A 21220-nucleotide genomic window follows, 5' to 3' on the forward strand; every position below is an offset into this window, starting at 1 on the left:
TTATAAGTTAACGAGTTAGTATTTCGATTATATATTTAAATTAAACGGTTTAATAATAATAATAATAATAATAATAATAATAATAATAATAATAATAATATAATAATAATAATAATAATAATAATAATAATAATAATAATAATAATAATAATAATAATAATAATAATAATAATAATAATAATAATAATAATAATAATAATAATAATAATAATAATAATAATAATAATAATAACAATAATAATAATAATAATAAATAGTAAGAGAAATAGTGTTTTTTGATTTTAATAAAAACTAAGTAACGAATATATAATATATATATATATATATATAAGTTAAAGTATATTAATATTATTTTTAATAATAATAAAGATGGTATTTTAAATACTATTATTATAAAGCTATTACTTAAAGGGCTATAAACTTTATAAAAAAGAAAGTTAAAAAAAAAACTTATAAAAATAGTTTAATAAAATAATAAAAGTATTTATTAATATTATATATTAATATTATATAATTAATATTGAGAACTGCCCGAGTGATTAGTAGAGGTAGAATTTAAAAATAAATAAAAAACGAATTCGCTCCTATGTATATTACTGTCTTGGTCTGAATACCCGGCGCTCAACTAGCGTAGGTATGTGTAAGGTGTGTACTTCCTACAACAGGGCTCCTACTAAGACACCAGGTGCGTCAGTCACATCATCGTTCCGTCAGCATTTGCATCTACCCTTGTAATCACCTGAGATTAGACCATGATTCTTGGTGAAGTGGCTGCACTACGCTTCAGGTACAAATATGCATTACTGTCCTGCGATAGATCGCGAAGATGTCTACACCTGTGAGATCGTAGTAGTGACCTTCGGTAGCCTGCCACCACTTTTGTGGCTCGCCAAGCAAGGAGGCCACAAAGCTACACATCGAGATCTCGCTAGGTTACACTCACGGCTAGGATCCTACTGACCGCCTCTGTTGAGCAGGGTTTCGTTGTTAGCCACAACAGTATTATGGATAAGGCTTCGAAATAAGATATGCAAAAGGTCGGTGAGAAAAAGTCTCTTGTTGTTTGTGATAGTTAATTTTGAGACATAGAAGGTGTCTTACGAGGTTCTCAGAAGTCGAAATCCAGATATACTTGGCAGTATCTGCTCAGACAGCATTGTATCACCATGCATTCAACATTCGAAGGCGTCATTATCTTCGTCTCCTGTCTTCCCCTAACTTCCTCCTTCTATCGAAACTATTCGTAAGCGGATATAATGAAACTAGGATCGCACAGATCCATGATTCGTTGTTGTCCTTGAGGGAATTACGTGTATACATATATATCTATATTGACGCCATCTAGCAGTCGATGGAGCAGATACCTACCAAGCCAAAACTCCCAGACTTAAAGGTCGATGAATTCCCTCGTCGTTGAAGGTTGTGCTGTCCTGGTCAGCAATCCCTCTTCTCTCGTCTAAGATCATCATTTGTCAAAACCTCCATCAGCATGTCGGCTCTCATCCCAGAACATGTACGGGATGGATGCTCAACCCCAGCCTTCGAATTCATCTTAGCCACTGTCTTTCACAGTATTGCAATGTACAATGTCGTCGAACTAGATTTATTGATCTGGAGTACCTTTGTGCGTAGGTCTGGGCTGTATTTCTGGAGCTTTGTCATTGCCACAAACGGAATCATTCTTTATTCTGTCGGGTTCGTTTTACTAGCCTACACCCTGCGGTCGCCAGATTATTACATGGTATTTCTTCTTGTTCTAGGAACAATTCTCATGGTTTCTGGTCAATCTATGGTGTTGTATTCTCGTCTTCATCTAGTAAGGCAAGAACCCCTTGTTCTCCGATCTGTTCTTCTCATGATCATCATTTTCGGGACTGTTACACACATCCCAACCATGGTGTTTCAATTTGGTACCACGGCGAAACCCCCCAACCTTATCACATGGTTCAAAGTTCTCTTCGTTTGGAGGAAAGTCGAAATGACTATGTTTTGTATCGAGGAGTCAGTTATTTCGGGCTTATATATCCACGCGGCCATCAGCTTTTTTAGGCTCAAAACATCCGTCCACGGAAACCCAAGAAAGGACTTGGCTACGCCTCTCCTAGTGGTCAATGGATTTGTTATATTCCTCGACCTGACGTTACTTGCGTCAACTTTCGCCTCTTTACCTACGGCTCAGCCAGCATACAGAGCACTCGTATACAGCGTCAAGTTAAAGGTCGAAATCAAGCTACTCAACTCTCTCGTTAAGATTACACAACATCCAACTGTCTTAACACTTCCAACTATTCCACGAAGTTCAACGTCGGACTTTCCACTAGCAAATGGCCAAGAGAATTGATGATTCCAATAATTGCATAACTCTGTTAGACCCGATTGCCTTACTGGTAGGTTCTTTATTCTTAAGCTCCATAGCTACTACAATGACATTAGTTCCTAACTTCAAACGCCAGGGATTAATGGTTCGATATTACGACACAATTAACCACGCAGTCATTCTAGTGGGGTTCTGCGGACCCCGAGCATTCGTACTCTCGGTCAAGCCCAGTACGCCAGTAGAGGCATAGGCCCGAGCTTTTCACAGATGTAGTCTGTCTGCAGCAACCTACCTGCTCTCTGCAGACGCTCAAGGACACCTCACAAGGCCGACCTGTGGTTCAGAATCTATAAGAAAGCTGTATATTTTACAATTGTACAAGGAAGACGTCGCTCCCACTATTCTGATCCTGCCCATACCTGTCCCAAGCCTCTTCCCATTCACCCGCTGTGTCTTGCCTGTTTGATTTTACTCATTGTTTACTCGCCCTTCAGCTTGTCCTGCTTGACGGAGAAAGCCATCTCCAGGAACTCTTGCTCCTCCTTGTTGTGCAGACCCTTGTTACCAGCGGCGACAGATGCACTGGGGCCACGGCCAGCGTACATGACGTGCTTGCGATCGTGATGCTGGGTGTTATTGAGCAAAGTCTCCAGGCGAGGCTGGACGAAACTCCAAGCACCAGCATTCAGGGGCTCCTCTTGGCAGTAGACGATGGTCTTAGCGTTGGGGTACTGGTCGAGGTTCTCCTTCAGTTGTTGCCAGGGGAAGGGGTTCAGCTGCTCAATGCGGGTAAACGCGACGTTGTCGATCTTGTTATCGGCGCGGTACTTGGATAGAGTAGCCCAAACCTGGCCAGAGCAGAGAATCACGCGCTCAATCTCCTCCTTAGGCTTGATGACGCCAGTCTCATGCTCCGGATCGGGGATAATCCAGCGGAAGTGGGAGTCGCCCGAGAACTCCTCAATGTTGGAACGGGCCAATGGGTGGCGGAGCAGAGCCTTGGAGAAGAAAATAATGAGAGCTAATGAATGTGAGCCACGAGAACTACGAGTATGAAATGATCAGAGTAAACTTACGCTTGCGGAATTGGCGATGCATCTGTCTGCGAAGGATATGGAACAGGTTGGAAGGGCTAGTCATGTACGCGACCTGCATGTTGCAGTCTTGGTGCTGGCGGTCCAACTTCTCAGGGGAGGGGAAGACGCGAGGGTCCTCGTTGCTCAGCTGTAGCCATCTCTCGAGACGACCAGAAGAATGCTCTGGACCCTGACCGTCGTATCCGTGGGGCAGAGATACGACAAGACCAGTTCTTTGCATCCACTTGGCCTCACCCGAAGCGATGAATTGATCGATGATGCACTGCGCGTTGTTGGCGAAATCACCGAACTGGGCCTCCCACATGACGAGAGCATTGGGAGAAGACAGAGAGTAGCCGTACTCGAAACCGAGAGCGCCGAACTCGCTCAAGGAAGAATTGGAGATGACAAACTTGCCCTGGTCCTTGCTGACGTGCTGAAGAGGAGTATGGGTGTCTTCGGTCTCCTGGTCGTGGAAGACAGCATGGCGCTGAGAGAAAGTTCCACGCTCAACATCCTGACCAGAAACACGAACGTGGTGGCCTTCAGTGACGAGGGAACCAAAGGCAAGGGCTTCCGCAGTGGGGAAGTCGATGTTCTTGCCCTCGACCACAGACTTGGTTCTGTTAGACAGGATACGCTTGAGGTTGCGATGAGGTTGGAAGCCCTCAGGGGTGCTGCCAATAACCTCTCCAAGGTGGTTCAAAGTCTTGCTGTCCACGCTTGTTTCGTTGTGAGGAAGGACCTCAGTTGCAAGCTCCTTGGGAGACTTGAAACCGTTCCACGCGGAGGTGGTCCATTCCTTGGAGGTGGGTTGGTAGTCCTTGGACTTGGAGAAACTCTCCTCCAGCATACCCCAGACCCACTGCTTGTGCTCCTCGATATCTTCCTTGGTGAAGCTGCCGTCCTCGAGAAGCTTGTTGACGTAAATGGCAATCTGGGACTCGTGGTCCTGGATGCGCTTGTACATGAGAGGCTGGGTGAAAGAGGGCTGGTCGGTCTCGTTGTGACCGTGCTTTCGGTAGCAAACAAGGTCAACAATGACATCTTGCTGGAATTCAGCACGCCAGTCAGCAGCCATCTGACACACAAAGTTGACAGCCTCAACGTCATCAGCGTTGACGTGGAAGACGGGTGCGTCGATGGCCTTGGCGATGTCGGTGCAGTAAGCTGTGGAGCGGGCAAATCGGGGATCGGTAGTGAAGCCAATTTGGTTGTTGACGACAAGGTGAATTGTACCGCCGGTAGAGAAGGCAGGAAGAGAGTGGAATCCAAGACATTCGTAGACAACACCTTGCGCAGCGAAGGCAGCATCACCGTGGAGCAGAACGCCCATGGCTGTGCGATGCGTCTTCTCATCATTGTTGTAGTGTTGGATAGCGCGGGTCTTGCCGAGCACAACAGGGTCTTCGGCCTCCAAGTGAGAAGGGTTGGCGACAAGAGAGAGCTGAACGCGCTTGCCGGAGGGTGTAGGGCGCTCGAAGTTCATACCAAGATGGTACTTGACGTCACCGGAGCCTTCGTCCTCAGCGCCGGCAGTTCCGGCGAACTCGCTGAAAATTGACTCGTTGGGCTTTCTTACAACGTTGCTAAGAACGTTGAGGCGACCACGGTGAGGCATGCCGATGACGATGTCCTTGACGCCGTAGTCGACACTGCGATCGATCAGCGCCTTCATACCGGGGACGAGAGTCTCGCAACCTTCGAGGCCGAAACGCTTATCGTTCGGGTATTTCGTGGCAAGGAAGGATTCGAAGCTGGAACTCCAGATGAGACGATCGAGGATGCGGCGCTTTTCGTCGATAGAGTACTTGAAAGGTCGGGGAACCTCGATTCGCTCACGCAGCCAGTCGCACTTCTCTCTGTCGGGAATGTGGATGAACTCAATGCCGTAGGCACCGCAGTAAATCTTCTCGCAAGCATCAATGATTTCGCGGAGAGTCATCTTCTCGCGACCATCCTTCTTGAAGCGCGGCAAGATGCCAGGACCAAGCTCATACTCGGCGTCAAGATCCTTCTCAGAAAATTGGTAGTGCTCAAGAGTCAGTTCCTTAGGCTTGATGTTGCCGAAGCCCTGAGACTCGTTTCGAATTCCAAGGGGATCGATGTTGGCCTTGTGGTGGCCTCGAGCTTGGTAGGCGCGCACCAAAAGCTGGACCTTGAGATGGTTTGTAATCTCAGAGCCCTGACCAAGACCAGCGCCGAGTGCTGGAACGCCGCCAATGGCACCAGGAACCAAAGAAGGCGGAGGAGTGAAAGCCTGGGCGATGGGCATGTCGCCGTTCTCCATGTTCTTGAAGTAGACTTGCCATGAGACGTGTACGCTCTTGGGATCTTGCTTCCACTGCATGTACATCTCGTCAATGTAGTTGGCAGTGTTGCCGGACAGGAAGTTATCGTTAGGGTTCGGTGCATTGTCGGTCGCGCTCGCGTAGTGACGTTGGCTAGTTAAGGCCAGGGGGCGACGGGCAGCAGCGAGCTTCCTCGTCGAGGTCCGCGACGCGATGGTAGAGAAGCATGATGATGAGCTTGTGGGTTTTGAGGTGTGAAGCACCCGAGTGCCGGCTCTACACACAGAGCTTCGCAACATGGTGGCGGATAGGGCGGTGGTGGAGGGAGTTCGTCGCCGTGAGTTGAACGAGCATGGAAAAGATGAAAGGAGGCAAGCAAGGATGGAACTTTGTCGGTCCTCGGGAGTAGGCGGTCGGGTTCATACGGGCCTGCGGCAAATCTGTCTTGGACTGGTGGAGAAAAGCTATCGACCCACATGGGTAGGTACGGATGCTCCGTACGGCTGACCTACACTTGCATATCATTCGCCATTTCAGCCCGATAAGAGATAGAGGCCTGGATAAACCAATATTTTCCGTTATGCATACAGAATCATGATGCTAGGGTGAGCTGGGAGGTGGCGTGCCTCCTGTGGCTGAAAGTGGCTAGTGATGAACGAGAGGTCTCATTGGTTGGCAGCCTGTGCAAGAGAGAGACAAAGGATGAAGGTGTAGAAGAATTATTTTAATTACAGCTTTCTTTACTCTTCATCTTCACATTTCATGCGTATTAAGACTTCAGAAACGTCTCGCCATGAGACTACATTGCTTTGCCTCCAGGAGTCATTTCTGCTTACTAAACTATGATAAGCTAGGACTGTCAGCACGTTAATCCCTAGTACGGTGTCAGTAGCAGTGACTTACTTCGATTAGCTTCTCAGTCAGAAGGAAACATTTCCTATCCTGGTCCTGGCTGAAGTTGAACGAACACGAACGCCACAACCCGCTGAAACCCATATCCTCAAGAATCTCATTCAAGACGGCTGTGGACTCTAGTGCTGTGCTGAACTTCGGATTTGACGTGAGTGCATGTAGCAAGTCTTGCGCAGACTCTAAAGTCGACGAATTCTGGCAATGCAGAAGCACATCGTCCAGGATAGAAACAATAGGCCCACAACTGTGATTCAGTCAGTCCAAGAGTCCGCTCGGGTGGGACAGGAGAGTTCGTAGCTTACAGGTGCATAATCACAGACGGCCTAGCTGCTGCTAGTTCCGTCAGCCACTGCAATGTCCGATTCTGCAGTGCATCCTCCAAGTACTGAAAGTCAATCAACTCGATGGCCGTGTTCAGGAGGAGATCTTTATCCTTCATGCCGCCGAGATCATCGTATCTCTGCTGGCCAGTGATATCTCGTAAAAGGGAAGGATCAATACCCGCAAGCCATAGACTGTCCCTGAGCTCGTCGCTCTCGACCGTTCGTGCGAGGATGAGAGCCATGTAAGGCGACCGAGATAAGTCGTCAGGCGGGCTCCCAGCGTCACCGACAGGATTGCCGGCCATGTCTAGGAAGGCCGAGAGTACACGCATGGCATTCGTCTTCGTGGTAGTGTCCGCAAGACCACGAGCGAGACAAGCGCAGACTGCGAAATGGAAGTTCTCAGGCGTGAAGTGGATGCCGTATGCGTCATCCAGAGGCAAAGCAGCTTCTTCGAGCTGGATACGGCCCTGTAAAAGAAGAGGGCCCATCTTGTCGCCTCTCAGGTCACCCACAGTGCTGATGTTAGTCATGACGGCCTCCAGGAATTGCGCTGTGCAATTGAACAAGGCCGGAGGTACAAGTCTTAGAAGGGAGATGGCCAGCCAGAAGAGCTGCAGACCATAACGAGATGCCGATGGGAGCTTTGCCATCATCTTGGACAGAGAGGTCACAATGGAAATAAGCATGTCGCTGTTCGTGTCGTCTCCTAAGCGGCCGACGCTATTTCGTAGAGCGACAAGCACTTGGTAAAGCAAGTCGTCATCCACCTCCTCTCGTGCCAAGCAGCCCATGACGGCAAAAGCGCGGGGTTGAATAGCTGGGTTGTTTTGGAATGCGGTGCTGGCCACAAGGCTCATCCAGCGTGACCTCCAGGCATTGGAGATGTCAATAGATGGCGCTGCTACCGAGCAGATCTCAAACAAGACTGCTGCTAGGTTCTCAGTGGCGGCCAGTGAAGGTCCGGCATCCTGTGTAGTCGACATGGAGGCTCCATCGCGTAGGAATGGGGGAGGTGTTGAGAATATCTCGCTCCTGGGCTCACTGAGGAAGTCTAAACTACCTCTGAGTTTGTTGAACCGAGTTTCGTCTAGGTTGAAGGAAGTGCAAGCTGCGTGCACAGTGTTGACAAGAAGCCTATGCACTAGCAAGCGAATCTCCGGAGCACCTGTGTTGGCCAAGATTGTGACGATGTGAAAGATTTCTGGTAGATATAGCTGAGACTGCACGCCATTATCGAACGACAATGACAGACAGAAATGAAGTAGGACGCAGATCTCGGCCCACACTGTATTGTCAGGCAAGTATTTCGTAGGTCTGAGGGAAGACCGATTCAACGCCTTGCGTAGCCGGGAAATCACCTTACCGCGCAGGGTGATGCTTCCCATACCGGAGACGATCGATGACAGAGCTTCCATGGGCTCCTCAGAGAACCCAAAGCTTAGAGCTGCTCTCATGAGCTCCTCAAGGAAAATGTCGAGTATTGTTTCATCCTGGTAGATGGCGGGCCAGACAGCTTGCTCAAGCGTATACGTAAGCCCGTGATCTGACATGGCCACATCTATGAGTTTGCGAAACAATGCTGCAATCTTTTCCTTTCCCTTCTCGGCATCGGATTCGTTTGCCAAAACTCCAGTGCGTAAGCCGGGCAGCCATGGGGCCATATATGCCAGGCTGAGCGGCTTCTGCTCGTCAGTAAAGGTTTCCCATCCGACGAAGAACTCGGTCAAAAAATCGAAGGTCAGTTGAGGTTCGGACGTTGCCAACTGCCTGCTAATCTTGATAATGAAATGAGACGGGTCCATGGGTACGGAAACATCTGGAGTGGTCAGCAGCTAAATTCTGGCGGAACTTCACCTTCCACAATTCACTTGACTTCGCAACATACCTTTGGTGCACATCAAGTTCGAAGCCGCGCCGAACTTGAAGGCCTTACAAAGAGCACCAAGAAGATTGTAGGACGATAGTCTGAGAACGTGATCGGAGCTTGATAGGTTCGTTAAGGCTAGATTCAGCAAGGTGCCTGGAACGTCCTGTGGACGTATCAATCGTTCGTAGGCCTTGTGCGCTCTTGTATCCTTGCCGTACTTGGCTTTTGCGCCGCGTATTGTCTGGAGCACGTCAGCCTTCTTAGGGCTGGTGAAGTACATGACAATCTTGCCATTATCTGCACGCAGACCAAAGGCCGAGTCATCCTCAGTCTGTATTGACGTAGGAGCTTCTTCCACTTCGCCTAACCTGAAAATATCGTTCACAGTCGTGCTCAGCCGATAGCCTGGGAAGACCTCCTGTTTCTTGGTGGTTGTGACCTGGACAAACTGGCTGCCAACCTTGATGACAACCTCAATCTTACCCTTTGTCTTGGACAGTCGGGTGATGGGTTGAAACACGTATCGGGTATCCGTAACAACGCTGATTGTCTCTTTGGGTAGATGAAGTTGGCTGAGATGAAAATGAGCCTGCAAATCTTGAAGGCTACCAATCAAGTGGTAGTCGACATTTTTCGGATTGAAGACACTGTTATCGTTCTTGGCAGACACCCGTAGAAGTCTCCGAAAGCATTTCCTTCTGTACGTTAGCTACGCAAATCCGACGTAGAAACTTGGGATACACTTTGCAATTCCTGCCTCATCGATCCTTACCTGAAGGCGCTATTCATGTTGTAGACATAGACCCTGACAAGATTCCGTGATAATTCCACGGGTGTGAGCTGTTCAAGTTTCTTAAAGAGCTCATCTTGGGGTTCGTTTTGCCCGTTGTAGCAAGTGGCGTCAATGAGCAGGCCGAACGGCTTATGCCACAGACGACTTGCGATCTAGACAAGGACAGGATTGATTAGAACAGACGAAGAAGAAAACGAAGCACTCCTCCGCGGTCAAATGGAATGGTCGATTCATCGAAGTGAAGGGGGAATAGATGACATATGAGTCTGACGCTTACCTTTAGGTAGCAGTACAAGAGTGTATCGTAGTCTATGCTCTCTGCATCAATGTGTCGCAGGATGATGCAAATTATGGAAAGAGAGTCCTGCAAGATGCACTTAGCAACATTCGGGAGAAGCTATTCGAGGGCAAGAAAGTACCTTGCTTTCACCTCCGTCGTAGACGGCTCTAGCAGTGATAAAGGATTCAGTACTCCGAAATGCGTTTCGAAGCATAAAATTTTGAAATCTTGAGTATGAAGGCGGAGTGTTTGTCGAAATTTGTGGCCTGTTCCAAGTCACAGCCAAGGGCGGGGGGCCTAAATTCGTGATGAGATTGCGCAAAGGCTCGAGAACAGGCGACCGACCCCGGGACACCTCAGCGGGTGACCGCACGAAATCCTTCCGTTCTTGGGTGACAAGTCTTTGGCGCATATGATCCCAATGGTCATATAGAAACCGATGTAGCGCAACGCAAGATCCGAAGTCGAAAGATTCGATGGTAGGAGGGGTTTCGAGGTTCTCTGGAGGCACCTAGCACACAGTCAAAATCAATTTTTGAGGGGAAACGGAATTACGTCGCGCGGGCTGATGGGGCTACTCACAGAAATCTCGCGTAAGAAAGTTGTCACCTTGTAGATATTCTGAGTAAGGAAGTCATTTAAGGGAAACATGTAGGGCTCCTTGGCCCCAAATAGAACATTGTTTGCCAAGTTCTGAATGACCTTCGCGATGAGAAGGAGCCCTCGGCGCATCTCCTTTGACGGCGTCGTGGTAACTAAGCCTTCGACTTCAGGCGCAACAATGGCTGGGCAGAAAAATCGAAGGAAAACGAAAGCCCCAACAGCCGTGTACTTGGCCTCCTGAAACCGTGGGAGTACGGCAGCAGAGATCTGACTCTCATTAGTAGACAGTACGAGGGATTTGGCAATCGGTAGACGCACAATATTGCAGATTCTGCGGAATGAGGCTGGCATGGTTGAGGACGATGCACAAATGTCGTCGATGAATACCTTCGCTACGATACGCAGCTGGAGGGCGTTCTTCTGGAGTTCATCTGTAGAACTCACGCGAGCGGGGTCCAACTCGAGATCTAGGTCCTTGGAAGTCAACATCAACCTCTCGACGACCTTTTGCAGTGTCGCCTTCAGGTACGGTTGTCCCTTCCACTTAGCGTAGACGGAAAGCATTTTGGTTGCGACGCACGTCCGCCGTAATATTTCTGATTCGTTGTCTGGACAGATCGTTAACTGAAAGAGTTTTCTCAAGGAAAGAGTGATGGCTGCCGGGCCCACCTGTTTCTTCGATCTCTTGCTTGATGAGGACTTCTAGCAGTTCAAAGCTGAGACCACGATGTTCAAAGATCGTCAGGAGGGAGACAGTCAGTTCGTCAACCTCGCTGCTTGGGCACACAGCGCTCATCGCTGCGACCAATGTCATGTCTTTGGTGAGGAGCTGTGAACCGTATCAGATAATGCACTGCCGATTCAGCATGAATCCACGCGGCTTTGCTCACCTCGAGTAATTCGTCATATTTCTCACTGACGGCAGCGTCTGTCAGATTGCTGAATTCCGTTCCCTGAATCAGGATGTTGTAAAGGACTTTGACGAAGGCTGTCCTGATCTCGACATTGTCATGGTATCCGATGTTGAGAGAGTGCTTCAGCCCGACGTCAATATTAGCACTCAACAGATTGGAGAGAATGGTGATGGCAAATTCTGACGAAGATCCACCCTCATCGCGACTGGAAATTCCTGCCAGCAAATCGTTCCTCCCGCCTTCAAGAGACTCGTGGTTGAGTAGCGAAAGGAATCTGTTGAAATAGGTATGAAACATCTGTGACTTGAGCTCGCTCGTACCAGCGTCGGTCTGGCCCTCGCCAGGTTGCAAGGGGAGACGGAAAGTGAGTTCGGCCAGTGACTTCAAGCAAGCCTTGTCCAGGTCCTTCTGTACTCTCACGACTTCGTCCAAACGGCCACTTGAGCTGGTACTTGGGTCAAGACGCGGAGACCGAGGCCGAGCAATCCAGCCAAAGATATACTCCAGGAGCTGATTTCGGATCCGCACGTCATCTCTGAGGTTTAAGTGTTCTTTCCTCTTCGTTACGGCCTCGCACAGCTGACAGACCTTGATCTTGACCCGGAGGGTATTGGTGCTGTCAGCGATGCCGTCGAGGAATTTCGCGAAATTGAGTGCGAGAGCACCAAGATGTATGGCTGAAGCGGCACCGAGATCTGAAGGGCTCTCGAGCCTTTCCACGAGCGCTTTCAGAAGAGAAATGGCTTGCTCGGCAAATATGATTTCGACGTCCTGTGCCTTGTCACTCGGCGCTAGTGCACCGGTGAACAAGACCTCAAGCTCAGACTCGAGAGATTTGAAGAGAGCTTGGTAAAGTGTGGATGACACCTCACTTGATAAAACCTCCCTGGTTGCTTCTCTGATCCTGACGCTTGCACATCCAAGAAGCTGGATGCTCAACTTCAGATATCTGCTCAATAAGGGTTCTTCGTGGTTCTCTGAGGAGAGCTTATCAATCCACCTCAGGCCGTTCAGTGTTGGCTCCTCAAGGATGATTGTCTGGTTCGCCGTGCATATCCCACCGAGAGATGCTAGAAAACCCGAGTAGTTTCGCCATTCGGTCAACGTTCTTTCATCGACAGCATCAACAGGTGCCATTGAAACCTCTCTCGAAAGAAGGAGCCATCGCTCGAAACCATACTCCCAGGCCGAAAGGATGCCGCTCGTAGGATACTGCAACCGGCGGAGCAAGCCGCGAACCCTCTTTTGAAAAGCCACGAGCCCTGTGAAACGGAACGCTCGAGATGCGATCTCGCCGTACACCTCGCCGTTGCGTAGCAGTGAGGCAAATACTTTGGCTGTGTCAGAGGTGATGTCCACAAGGTTGTTCTCTTCGAAAAAGAGGCCAATGCACGAGGTCACCGTCTGACAGGTTTCGACATCAGCTGAACATAAGGAGACTAGGAGCGTCGTTTCAAGTCTGGAGGATGCTGCCTCTATTTCGGGTACGCCTTCGGGCATATCGGAGAGCTCCTGGGACAGAGCAGGGTTTGTTAGTTTGACGAGCGCTTGTAACTAAGTCTGTTCAACTTACCCGCAGCGACGCCAGCAGGAACTTCCGGGCTTCAAGGTATTCATGAATAGCCTTCACCTCTGAACCGTTGCCATCAGATGTGACATCGTTGCACATGTTGAGTAATACCAGAGAGCTGCTCGAGCTTACATTAGTCCATCTTCATATTTGAAAAGACTCGGGAAGTCACCGGTCTTCATACCTGCGTCTCCAAAATTCCCTTCTCAGTGCAACAGAACTCAGTCTGCCACGGGCACGAAGTGTGTCGATGATGGAGCTGTCGGAAAAGAGACGCTTCGCAACACCTGTGGCTAGTCTCCTGATGGTCGGGTTGGCGGACACGACGCATGAGAGAAAGGACAAAAACACATCCTCGTCAGCAGCGCCAGTAACCGTATCGCTTTGGCTGTCGCCGTCGAAAAGAGAGCGGGGTGAAGCATCTAGAAACTTAAGAACATCGCATGCCATATTTGTGAACGAGTGTAGGTTCGAGTCGCGGCGTGGTAGGGCCAGAGCTACGGCGGTAGCTTCTGCTGGCAAGTCCGCGACAGCCTGCTATCTCGGTCACCAAAATGGCCTACAGAAGAGATGCGATAGGGTGCGAATACAGAGGGGGTTGATGTTCATCAGACGTACCTTGAGCTGCGTCCGCATGAAGGGTCCCGCGACAGCAAAAAGCTGCTCATAAACATGCGAATCGTTTTGACGCGCAAAGTAACGGCAACCTTGGACAACGGCAGTCTTGAAAGCCTGCGGGGAAGAGAGGCCGAGATACGACTCTCTTAGTGAATCGACACAGCTTTCTAGACTCAGTTCAGCGAGGCTGACAAACGCAGCTGTCATCAAGTCTTGATCAAATAAGGAAGACTCGTTGCCGCGCCGAAAGACAGCCTCGCGGACCTCGTCTTGTACATCCATGGCGTAGCTCACCAATGCGGCGTCGTCTTCGGCAACGAAGTGGCGAGATGCCCTCAAGAGGGACACCAACGAGTAAGCAGCCTGTTCGTTCTTGTTCCTCAGGGCTTTTCTTAAGTTGTCTAGAAAGCCGACCTTCTTGGCCATACTGCTACTCTTAGCCTCGCGGAGATTGCTAGCCACCTCGAAAACATCGGGTAGTAGGAATAACAACGTGGTCTGCAAAGGGTATAGAACTCCTTTCTTGCGGCCATTGTCAACAACCGTCTGCGTCATGTCAAACAGTGTATCGGCGCCGCCGTCGAGACGCCTGTGTAAAGTGTGCTGCTGCACGAACTCATGTGGATATCGATCGAGCCACCTGGTAACTAACAAGGGGGCAACGACGGCAACAGTATTTTGGAAGGATTTGCGGAAATGTAGGAAGCTGGAGCATATCTCCTGGATTATTAGACCCAGCTTTTGGGCGTCGACCCAGAAGAAGGACAGGATCTTAAGCACCGCCAGGGAAGCCTTGTCGTCGTCGGGGGTAGCGGCCGACTGACCAGGAGCAGCCTGCACTACAGCTGCAGTGCGAACGGTATATACGACGTTCCTGAAATAGTCAAAAGAGCAAGACCACGTAGAGGCCGTGACGTATTCCACGATGATTCTAATGCAAGGTTCCAAAACGGCTAATTGGGTAGTGGGGAGGGTTTCGTCGTCCTCGGGAGCGTCAGTATCACCGGGGAGCGGCGAGGCAAGTCCGCCCGAGGAGCGGGCTATGGAGTCGGCGTGTCTCGAGGTATCGTCTAGAATGGTAGACGAAGGTAAGACATAGCCCTCGGGAATGGGCTCAACAAGCCACTTGACCAAGTCAAAGACGCGATTGACAAGAGCTTCGTCCAACGGCTCGGGAACATTTGCGAGGTTTGCTGAGGTAACACGACGAGTGTCTGCTTCGGCAGAAGGTTGGCGGATGCCTTGTGCCTTGACTTGGTCCCAATGGGCGGTGCAGCAGTCGGCAGCGAGAGCAAGGACATAAACTTCGGAAAGGAGAACATGAGGAGGATGGGCGGGCGGAGGAAGGCCTTTGTAATTTCGTATTATGTCTTCGAGGAGTGCAACGAGGGAATCGAGAACAAAGGCGACGGCTGAGGTGCTGATTTTGACGAGCGTTGATCTCGTGATGAGGACAACGTCGTCCTGTTGGAGCTCCTGTCCATGAGTTCCCGTCCTGTGAGGTAGCTGAGGGGGCGCAAAGATGGTCAGTGAAGTCCCCAAGAGGCAGGATACGCAAGCAAGTCGGGAAGAGGAAGAGGAGGAGGGGGCGCGTTGCATCTTTTGACCAAGGTCTAGGAGGAAAGAAAGGAGCGACTTACTCTGGTGGCAAGCCTATCGACCAGGCAGCCGACGAGGCCAGCATCGCCGTTCATGTCTGCGCTCCAAAACGATAAAGCTCATGACCGTACGCGCACGTCCTTGGTTTTCTGCGCCTTCCTCAAGCTCAAGTAGTGTGGTGACTTGGCCGAGTATTGCGACGGGGCTTTCGTGGCTATGAGGTCGTCGTAGATGTTGTATACAGTGGAGGTCAACGGCGACGGACTACGAACGCAAAGCCGAGGTATCGCTGGGTCGGCAGGGCCAATTGGCTCGTCGTCGCAGTCGTAATACGCGAAGTGAGGTAGCCGGGCAGAGAGCGAACGATGCGCTGACCTGAGGTGTAGGTAAGGAAGGTAAAGGACCTGAAGGGATTGGAGGAGTTGCGTTAGGCGGCAGAGAGCGGCTTGATGCGTTGAACCAGCATCTGTTTTGGTTTGCTGTGATGACGAATGGCACGCCTTCTTCTACTCGATCCTTGTGGTATGTAGGTAGGTAGGTAGGCGAGGTACTAAGGTAGGTCGAGGTGGAAAAAAAGACGATGCACTTGCATGCGTTTAACAGTCGTCCATGTCAGGAGGTAGATGGTGGAGGGGTAGCACTGTACTCAGCAGCACTGATAGCGTCGTCTGGCCCAATGACAGCTGCTACCTTACCTAAGATGGGGTTAGTCTTTCGAGGTACCTAAGGTACAGATAGGTACCTTGCCTTAGCATTGCGTATTGAACTCGTACCTGACAGCGGCCTGACCTTCCATTACGCCATGTGGCCGTACGGATACCGGTACTAATACCTGGACTTCCACTGAGATTGGCTCCTAGGGAGATCCACCTCAGGACGAATAGGCAAGAGGACGTGGACAGGTAGGTGACAAGATAGAATACCAGCCAACAAAAAATCACATTACTAACTTACGACATGTTTATAATGCTTGGCTTTCTTATTCTTCTTTTTATTCTTTCTATCTATATCTCTACTATTACTTCTATTCTCTACATATACACTAGAGATTACTTTCTAAAAATAAAGACTAAAGAACAGTAGGAAAAGAGCTAGGGTCATAGAGCGGCAAACCATTACCTATGTCACCCACTTGGGTGGAGTGGACGGGAAGGTGAGACGATTCTGTCTCATAAGAGGGTAACAGACCCCGCGGGCACTGTCCACAGTCCACGAGCCAAACACCGACCTTAAGTACGCAAGAGGTAGTACTACTCAAGGTCCCTATATATCTACCTGGAATAATTTACATCGTCATCTACCGTACCACCCAAAGGGCGCCGTGGCGCAAAAGGGATACTATTATAAGCTCCGTAGTCGAGATCCGGTCTGCACGAAACGCAACGCAACGCAGCGAATGTCACGTCTCAGCGTCACTTCCCAGGCGAATGGGGTTGGCGTGCGCGGAACGGGATGGGATGCCAAGTTTCTCCAAAAGCTAAGGTGCGGGTAGGCGGTTGTAGCTTCGGTATTTTAAAAGTAGGTACCTTAATCAATTACCTTGCTATACGTACCTATCGCGCTACCTCGCCGTGCTTGCCTTCTTTGCGCCTCGGCACCTACCTACCTTTAATAGCAGAAGCGGATGCCAGAGACACCGAAGCAGTCCATTCCATTTTTGTCTGTGTCTATCTACCTCAGGGCGGCAATTTGATCTAAGTCGGGGCAAGTAAGGCATTTGCCGGATATTGCGTGAGGTCTAGTGCAATCCGTTGCTTCTACGTAGTCAATCATCCTGGAAGCTTGCGGTGAGACGCGAGCCTGGGAAGATGGTGTGGGGCAGCAGGTCTGAAGCTGAGCATTAGCCAGTGAACTTCGGTCTGTCCCTGACAGCGGGAATAAAGTGCCCATCCATGGTCATGGTGCCAAGGCACCTTACCTTAGCTTGGACGTCAACCTAAATGTGAGTGCCGGCGGGGATGCCAGGTTGCTATAAGTAGGTATTTCCGTGCTTACGGTGGTTGGCCCTAAGCTTCGACAACATAATCTGGAGCTCCGGCAGTATAACACTAGCCATTTGCCGCTTTATGACTTCGGTCGATACAGACATCATCATTACTGAGCCAAACGACCAAGCATAATGTAGGGATATTTCAGGTTGCTATGCCTCATTGTTGATTACTGCTGGAAGCTGGCTGAATATGATAACCAAGGATTGCTGCCGCAATGGTATTGCTATGCCTTACACCTATGGCACTATCCGCGCTACCTAGCAGGAATCATCTCTTTGGAGTAACATGCCACGTCTCTGGCGACGCGTCTACAATGCTCGCCCATTTCCACTATTCATAAGCTATGCGGCTGATACCGATGAGCCTTCAACCCTCCTGCTTTCGTCGTGAAAAGAAAGTCACCTGTGCGCCTCCATGGTCGGTACATCTGTATCCGACAGCAACAGCCCTCGAAACATCAGTAATTGTTGCGACCGCCGCCATATCTGCCACCTCCACCCCCACCTCCACCGCCGCCGCCGCGTCCACCACCATAGCCGCCGCGGCCCTGATAGCCCCCACGGCCTCCTTGCCGACCTCCATCGGGATAGCTGTACTGCGAATGTGGCCCTGGTGGTGGGGGCCCGTAGTTGTGGTGCTGATTGTAGCCTCCTCCGCGATAGGAACCGTTAGATGTTCGCCCGTCGTTTCCGTACCCTGATGGAGGAGGTGGCGGCGGGAGACCCATACCGAACCCAGGGTGCCCTGGAGGGGGAGGTTGCCATAAGGATTGGATGGGTGGTGGCCCCGACGACTGGAATCCCTGCCGACCGTAACCACCGTTACTACCGTAAGAGGGCGGTCCTCGGTCTTGGCGACCTTGTCCGCCATCAGGAGCGTAACTGAATTGGCCCCCTCTCCGACCGCCGTTGTGGTGTCCACCGCCACGTTGAAAGGGGACTCCGCCATAGCCACGCCCGCCTCGCGCTGATTTCCCCTTCAAAGTCTCGATGTCGTTGCGATCTAGAGCTGGAGCCGGAGGCTTGGCACCACGCAGTAGCATCGACTTGTGAGGATGCGAGCTTTCTGGGAACGTGTACCATACTCTGCTTCAATGTTAGTCCCAGCAATTAACAGTCAACAACATTTACGATATCAACTTACCTCAGAGACCTATCGTAGTCCAGATTTGGCATTCCTCCGCGCTCCAGGGGATACACCAACTCTCCGTGAGGCAGATAATCAGGAATCTTTTCAATGTTGCCAGCCAAACCGTCACTGGTCCGTGGACTGAGCTTGAGCGTCGGCGCTCCCTGCTTCTTCGAGTAGAAACCAGTAGTGATCTCATCATACAGTTCGTGGTGAGCATCCGACAAGAGCAGTACGTCCCTTCCGACACCATTTCGCGCCTGATCTGCCTCGCTCAGGAGAGGGTACTTCGTCTCGATGGCAGCGAGCAGTCTTGGCATTTCGATAAACGGCAGCAGTGCTACTCCCTGCCATGCCATCTTCTTTCCATTCAGATCAATCTCAAAATCTGACGGGTAAAAGTCGATAACATCGCTATCCTCATTCAGCATAAGCTCATGGAAAACTTCGGGTAACGCGTGGCGAGAGGCTGCAGGAAGCACACTCATCAACTGCTCAAATGGCTTTGAAATCCGTCCCTTTTCGAAATGAACATCCATCTTGTCAAGATCGACAAAGTCTGCAGCAAAGGGCGCGTAATGGTATGGGTAATACCATTCCCATGATGGACAGCCCTGGAAGTAGTACAGCAAAACCCACGACAGGCCCTCCACGTAAGCCTGTGCAACCTTGTGCCGAAACTCGAGATCGCTCCGATCAACATGGAACTTCTGTTCGTAGTATCTATCGGCGTAGCCCTCTTCCCACATTCTGACATGATCTACCGCGGCCTCCTCAGCAGCGGACGAGGTGCTGGGGCCCTTTGCGCTGGCCGCGGCCTCCTCAGCCTTTGCTGCAGTGGCATCTTCGGCTTTGCGTTTTCCCAGTACGGTACTTTCATCGGTCGGCTTGGGGACTTCGTCCTTCGTGATCTTCGCCGAGTCATCTTCCTGACTTATCTCATTCTTGGGAACCAAACCTTTCAGTTGGTCCCGTATAGCGCTTGCGGCACTCTTGTTGGCAGTGTTGGCGTTCATGTTAGAAGACCGACCCACTACTTTGTCGTGGGTGATGCCATTTGGTCCTCCTGCCACCGCAAACAAGCTCAAGCCAGCAGATGCATCGTCGACTTGCTTTGGCTTGGCAAACCTGGGGTTACGCTGCTCCTCTTGAAGCTTTCTCCGCTTAAAGCTGGCCTCTCTACGATCCTCAGTCTCCTTTCTCCTCTTGAAGATCGCATCCTCTTGCTTTGCGAGGCCATTGAGAATGTACTGCGCTCGACCCAAGTCGACGTGACCGTCCTTGGTGACATAACCGCCCATGAATGGCAAGTTATCTTTCCAAATGGCTGTCAAGGTGTCGATTCCGTTCTCCCGGATCTCCAGTGCCGGTAAGTGAGGCAGAAAGTCGTTGCCAACGAAACAGCACATGAATACCCAGTCATCAAGGGCCCTCTCTAAGTCGAAGCGGAAGGGCAGACCTGGGACATTAAGCTCTACTGCCAAGTACTCCCGCAGAATGGGAACATGGAGCCAGATGAAGGGCTTCAAAATGGGACTCTTCTCCTGCTCGTCAAATTCGCCGACCTTCTCCTTAGCCTGCCCACGACAAGCGCGAGCCTCGTGACCCTTTTGTCCACAAAGCTTGCACATCTTGGCTTTGCTATCTTGAAAGAAGACATCCTCACGCAGAACTCGGAAGTGAGGCTCGTGGGTTGCGAGACCAAGCATGATCAAGTCGGCATCGAGGCCATAGATGACGTGTCGAGTATTCGGGTCGTAGTCGGGAGAGATGCGCTGAGATCGCACGAATGACATAATCTTATGTTCTCCCTCGCCGGGGACTGTCGCATCGGAGATGATGATCTTGAGTTTCGCCCAGGCTGGGTCCGTATTAAGCTTGTACGCGCACCAGTATCTTAAGCTTGAGGCCAAGATGTCCATGAAGGGAGTGCCGGGAGTAATGGAATTGGAGTCAAAAGCCTTCTTGGTGACGCCCTCGAGCGTGTCATCGGGTACTGCGCCACCATTCTGCTGCTTCAATAACTTCAATAGCTCTTGCTTATCCTCTTCCTTCTCCTGGGCTTCCTGCGCAGACCGGAAGCGCCGAGATCGTTGTTGATTCATCTTTGCACGTGGCGCGACGCCGTCTACGCAAAAATCATCTTGTTTAGCAACGGTATCGACGGATGAAATCAATGATATGGGAAGGGAGGGGGGGACCAACCAACAGCAATCATCAGCAGCTTCCGCGGCCGAACCATATTGACAACACGATCCGTATACCTGAAAACTTCAAGCATCATCTCCTCCTCGTCCTTGGGGGCGGGGCGATCCTCGGGGTGAGAACATGGATGGACGATACCGTTCATGTCGAGATACAGGTTGTCGAGCTCCTCGCCATTCGGATTAGGCCCGGTTGTGTCGACGGGGATTTCTGATCCATCATCCATCTTGACGGGTTGCTCCTCGATGACTGGGGAGATGATCTTGGGGTACTTGTTTGACAGCCATCGGAAAGCCGCCGGAATACCCATCTTGGACAATGTTCAAATACACGAAGTATCTGCAACAAGGCGGGTTTAAAGCTTATGTATTGATTTCGTGGCGCAAAGGGTGACGAGAGCAGGTAGCTCTCGTGTCGCAGAAGAAGATTATGTTAAGAAGACTATGACGCATGGACGCTGGAGCTTGGCTGTAAACCGAGGGAGGGAGAGAAAAGTTGGTATGATGTAGCATGCGATGGTTCGGAGTCGCGGAATCGAGATTGAAGACGAACGTGGTGTAGCAACTAGAATGAAAATTCGAGACTTCTTTGCGCAAGAGAACAAAGTGCGCCTACCATGGGTTTGTGCTGGACCAATTTCTCTCCGAGGGGGAAAGAGACAAGGCACTGTAATGCATTCGGACAGGGTGCCGTTGCGCAAACAATGAACACTGGCTTTGGGAGGGTCACG

The 21220-nt window shown here is 50.5% G+C and overlaps 3 protein-coding genes across 3 annotated transcripts; all 3 read right to left on the minus strand.

The window, feature by feature from the left end:
* Positions 1–2796: 2796 nt before the first annotated feature.
* Positions 2797–5983, minus strand: HER10_EVM0004023 (oxoglutarate dehydrogenase; the record flags this gene model as incomplete). The annotated part of the gene is made up of 2 exons (XM_035473683.1): positions 2797–3338; positions 3394–5983. 2 exons carry the CDS (start codon positions 5981–5983, stop codon positions 2797–2799), a joined length of 3132 nt encoding a protein of 1043 aa, XP_035329167.1.
* A 434-nt stretch (positions 5984–6417) lies between these two features.
* HER10_EVM0003232 (GTPase-activator protein for Ras-like GTPase) lies at positions 6418–15775 on the minus strand. The gene is made up of 15 exons (XM_035472916.1): positions 15208–15775; positions 13568–15073; positions 13134–13483; positions 12953–13067; positions 11356–12891; positions 11135–11294; positions 10784–11073; positions 10445–10732; positions 10002–10373; positions 9860–9946; positions 9562–9734; positions 8808–9484; positions 6899–8738; positions 6588–6840; positions 6418–6534 (listed from the first exon to the last, which is right to left on the minus strand). The coding sequence occupies exons 1-15, from the start codon at positions 15259–15261 to the stop codon at positions 6520–6522; spliced, it is 7716 nt and encodes a 2571-aa protein (XP_035329060.1). The 5' UTR covers positions 15262–15775; the 3' UTR covers positions 6418–6519.
* Positions 15776–17384: 1609 nt separating this feature from the next.
* On the minus strand, positions 17385–21192 carry HER10_EVM0004780 (XRN 5'-3' exonuclease). Its single transcript, XM_035474413.1, has 3 exons — positions 20491–21192; positions 18301–20413; positions 17385–18242 (listed from the first exon to the last, which is right to left on the minus strand). The coding sequence occupies exons 1-3, from the start codon at positions 20798–20800 to the stop codon at positions 17615–17617; spliced, it is 3051 nt and encodes a 1016-aa protein (XP_035329259.1). The 5' UTR covers positions 20801–21192; the 3' UTR covers positions 17385–17614.
* Positions 21193–21220: the final 28 nt, after the last annotated feature.

This window comes from Colletotrichum scovillei (assembly GCF_011075155.1).
Source record: "Colletotrichum scovillei strain TJNH1 chromosome Unknown Contig00009, whole genome shotgun sequence".
Classification (NCBI taxonomy): Eukaryota; Fungi; Ascomycota; class Sordariomycetes; order Glomerellales; family Glomerellaceae; genus Colletotrichum; species Colletotrichum scovillei.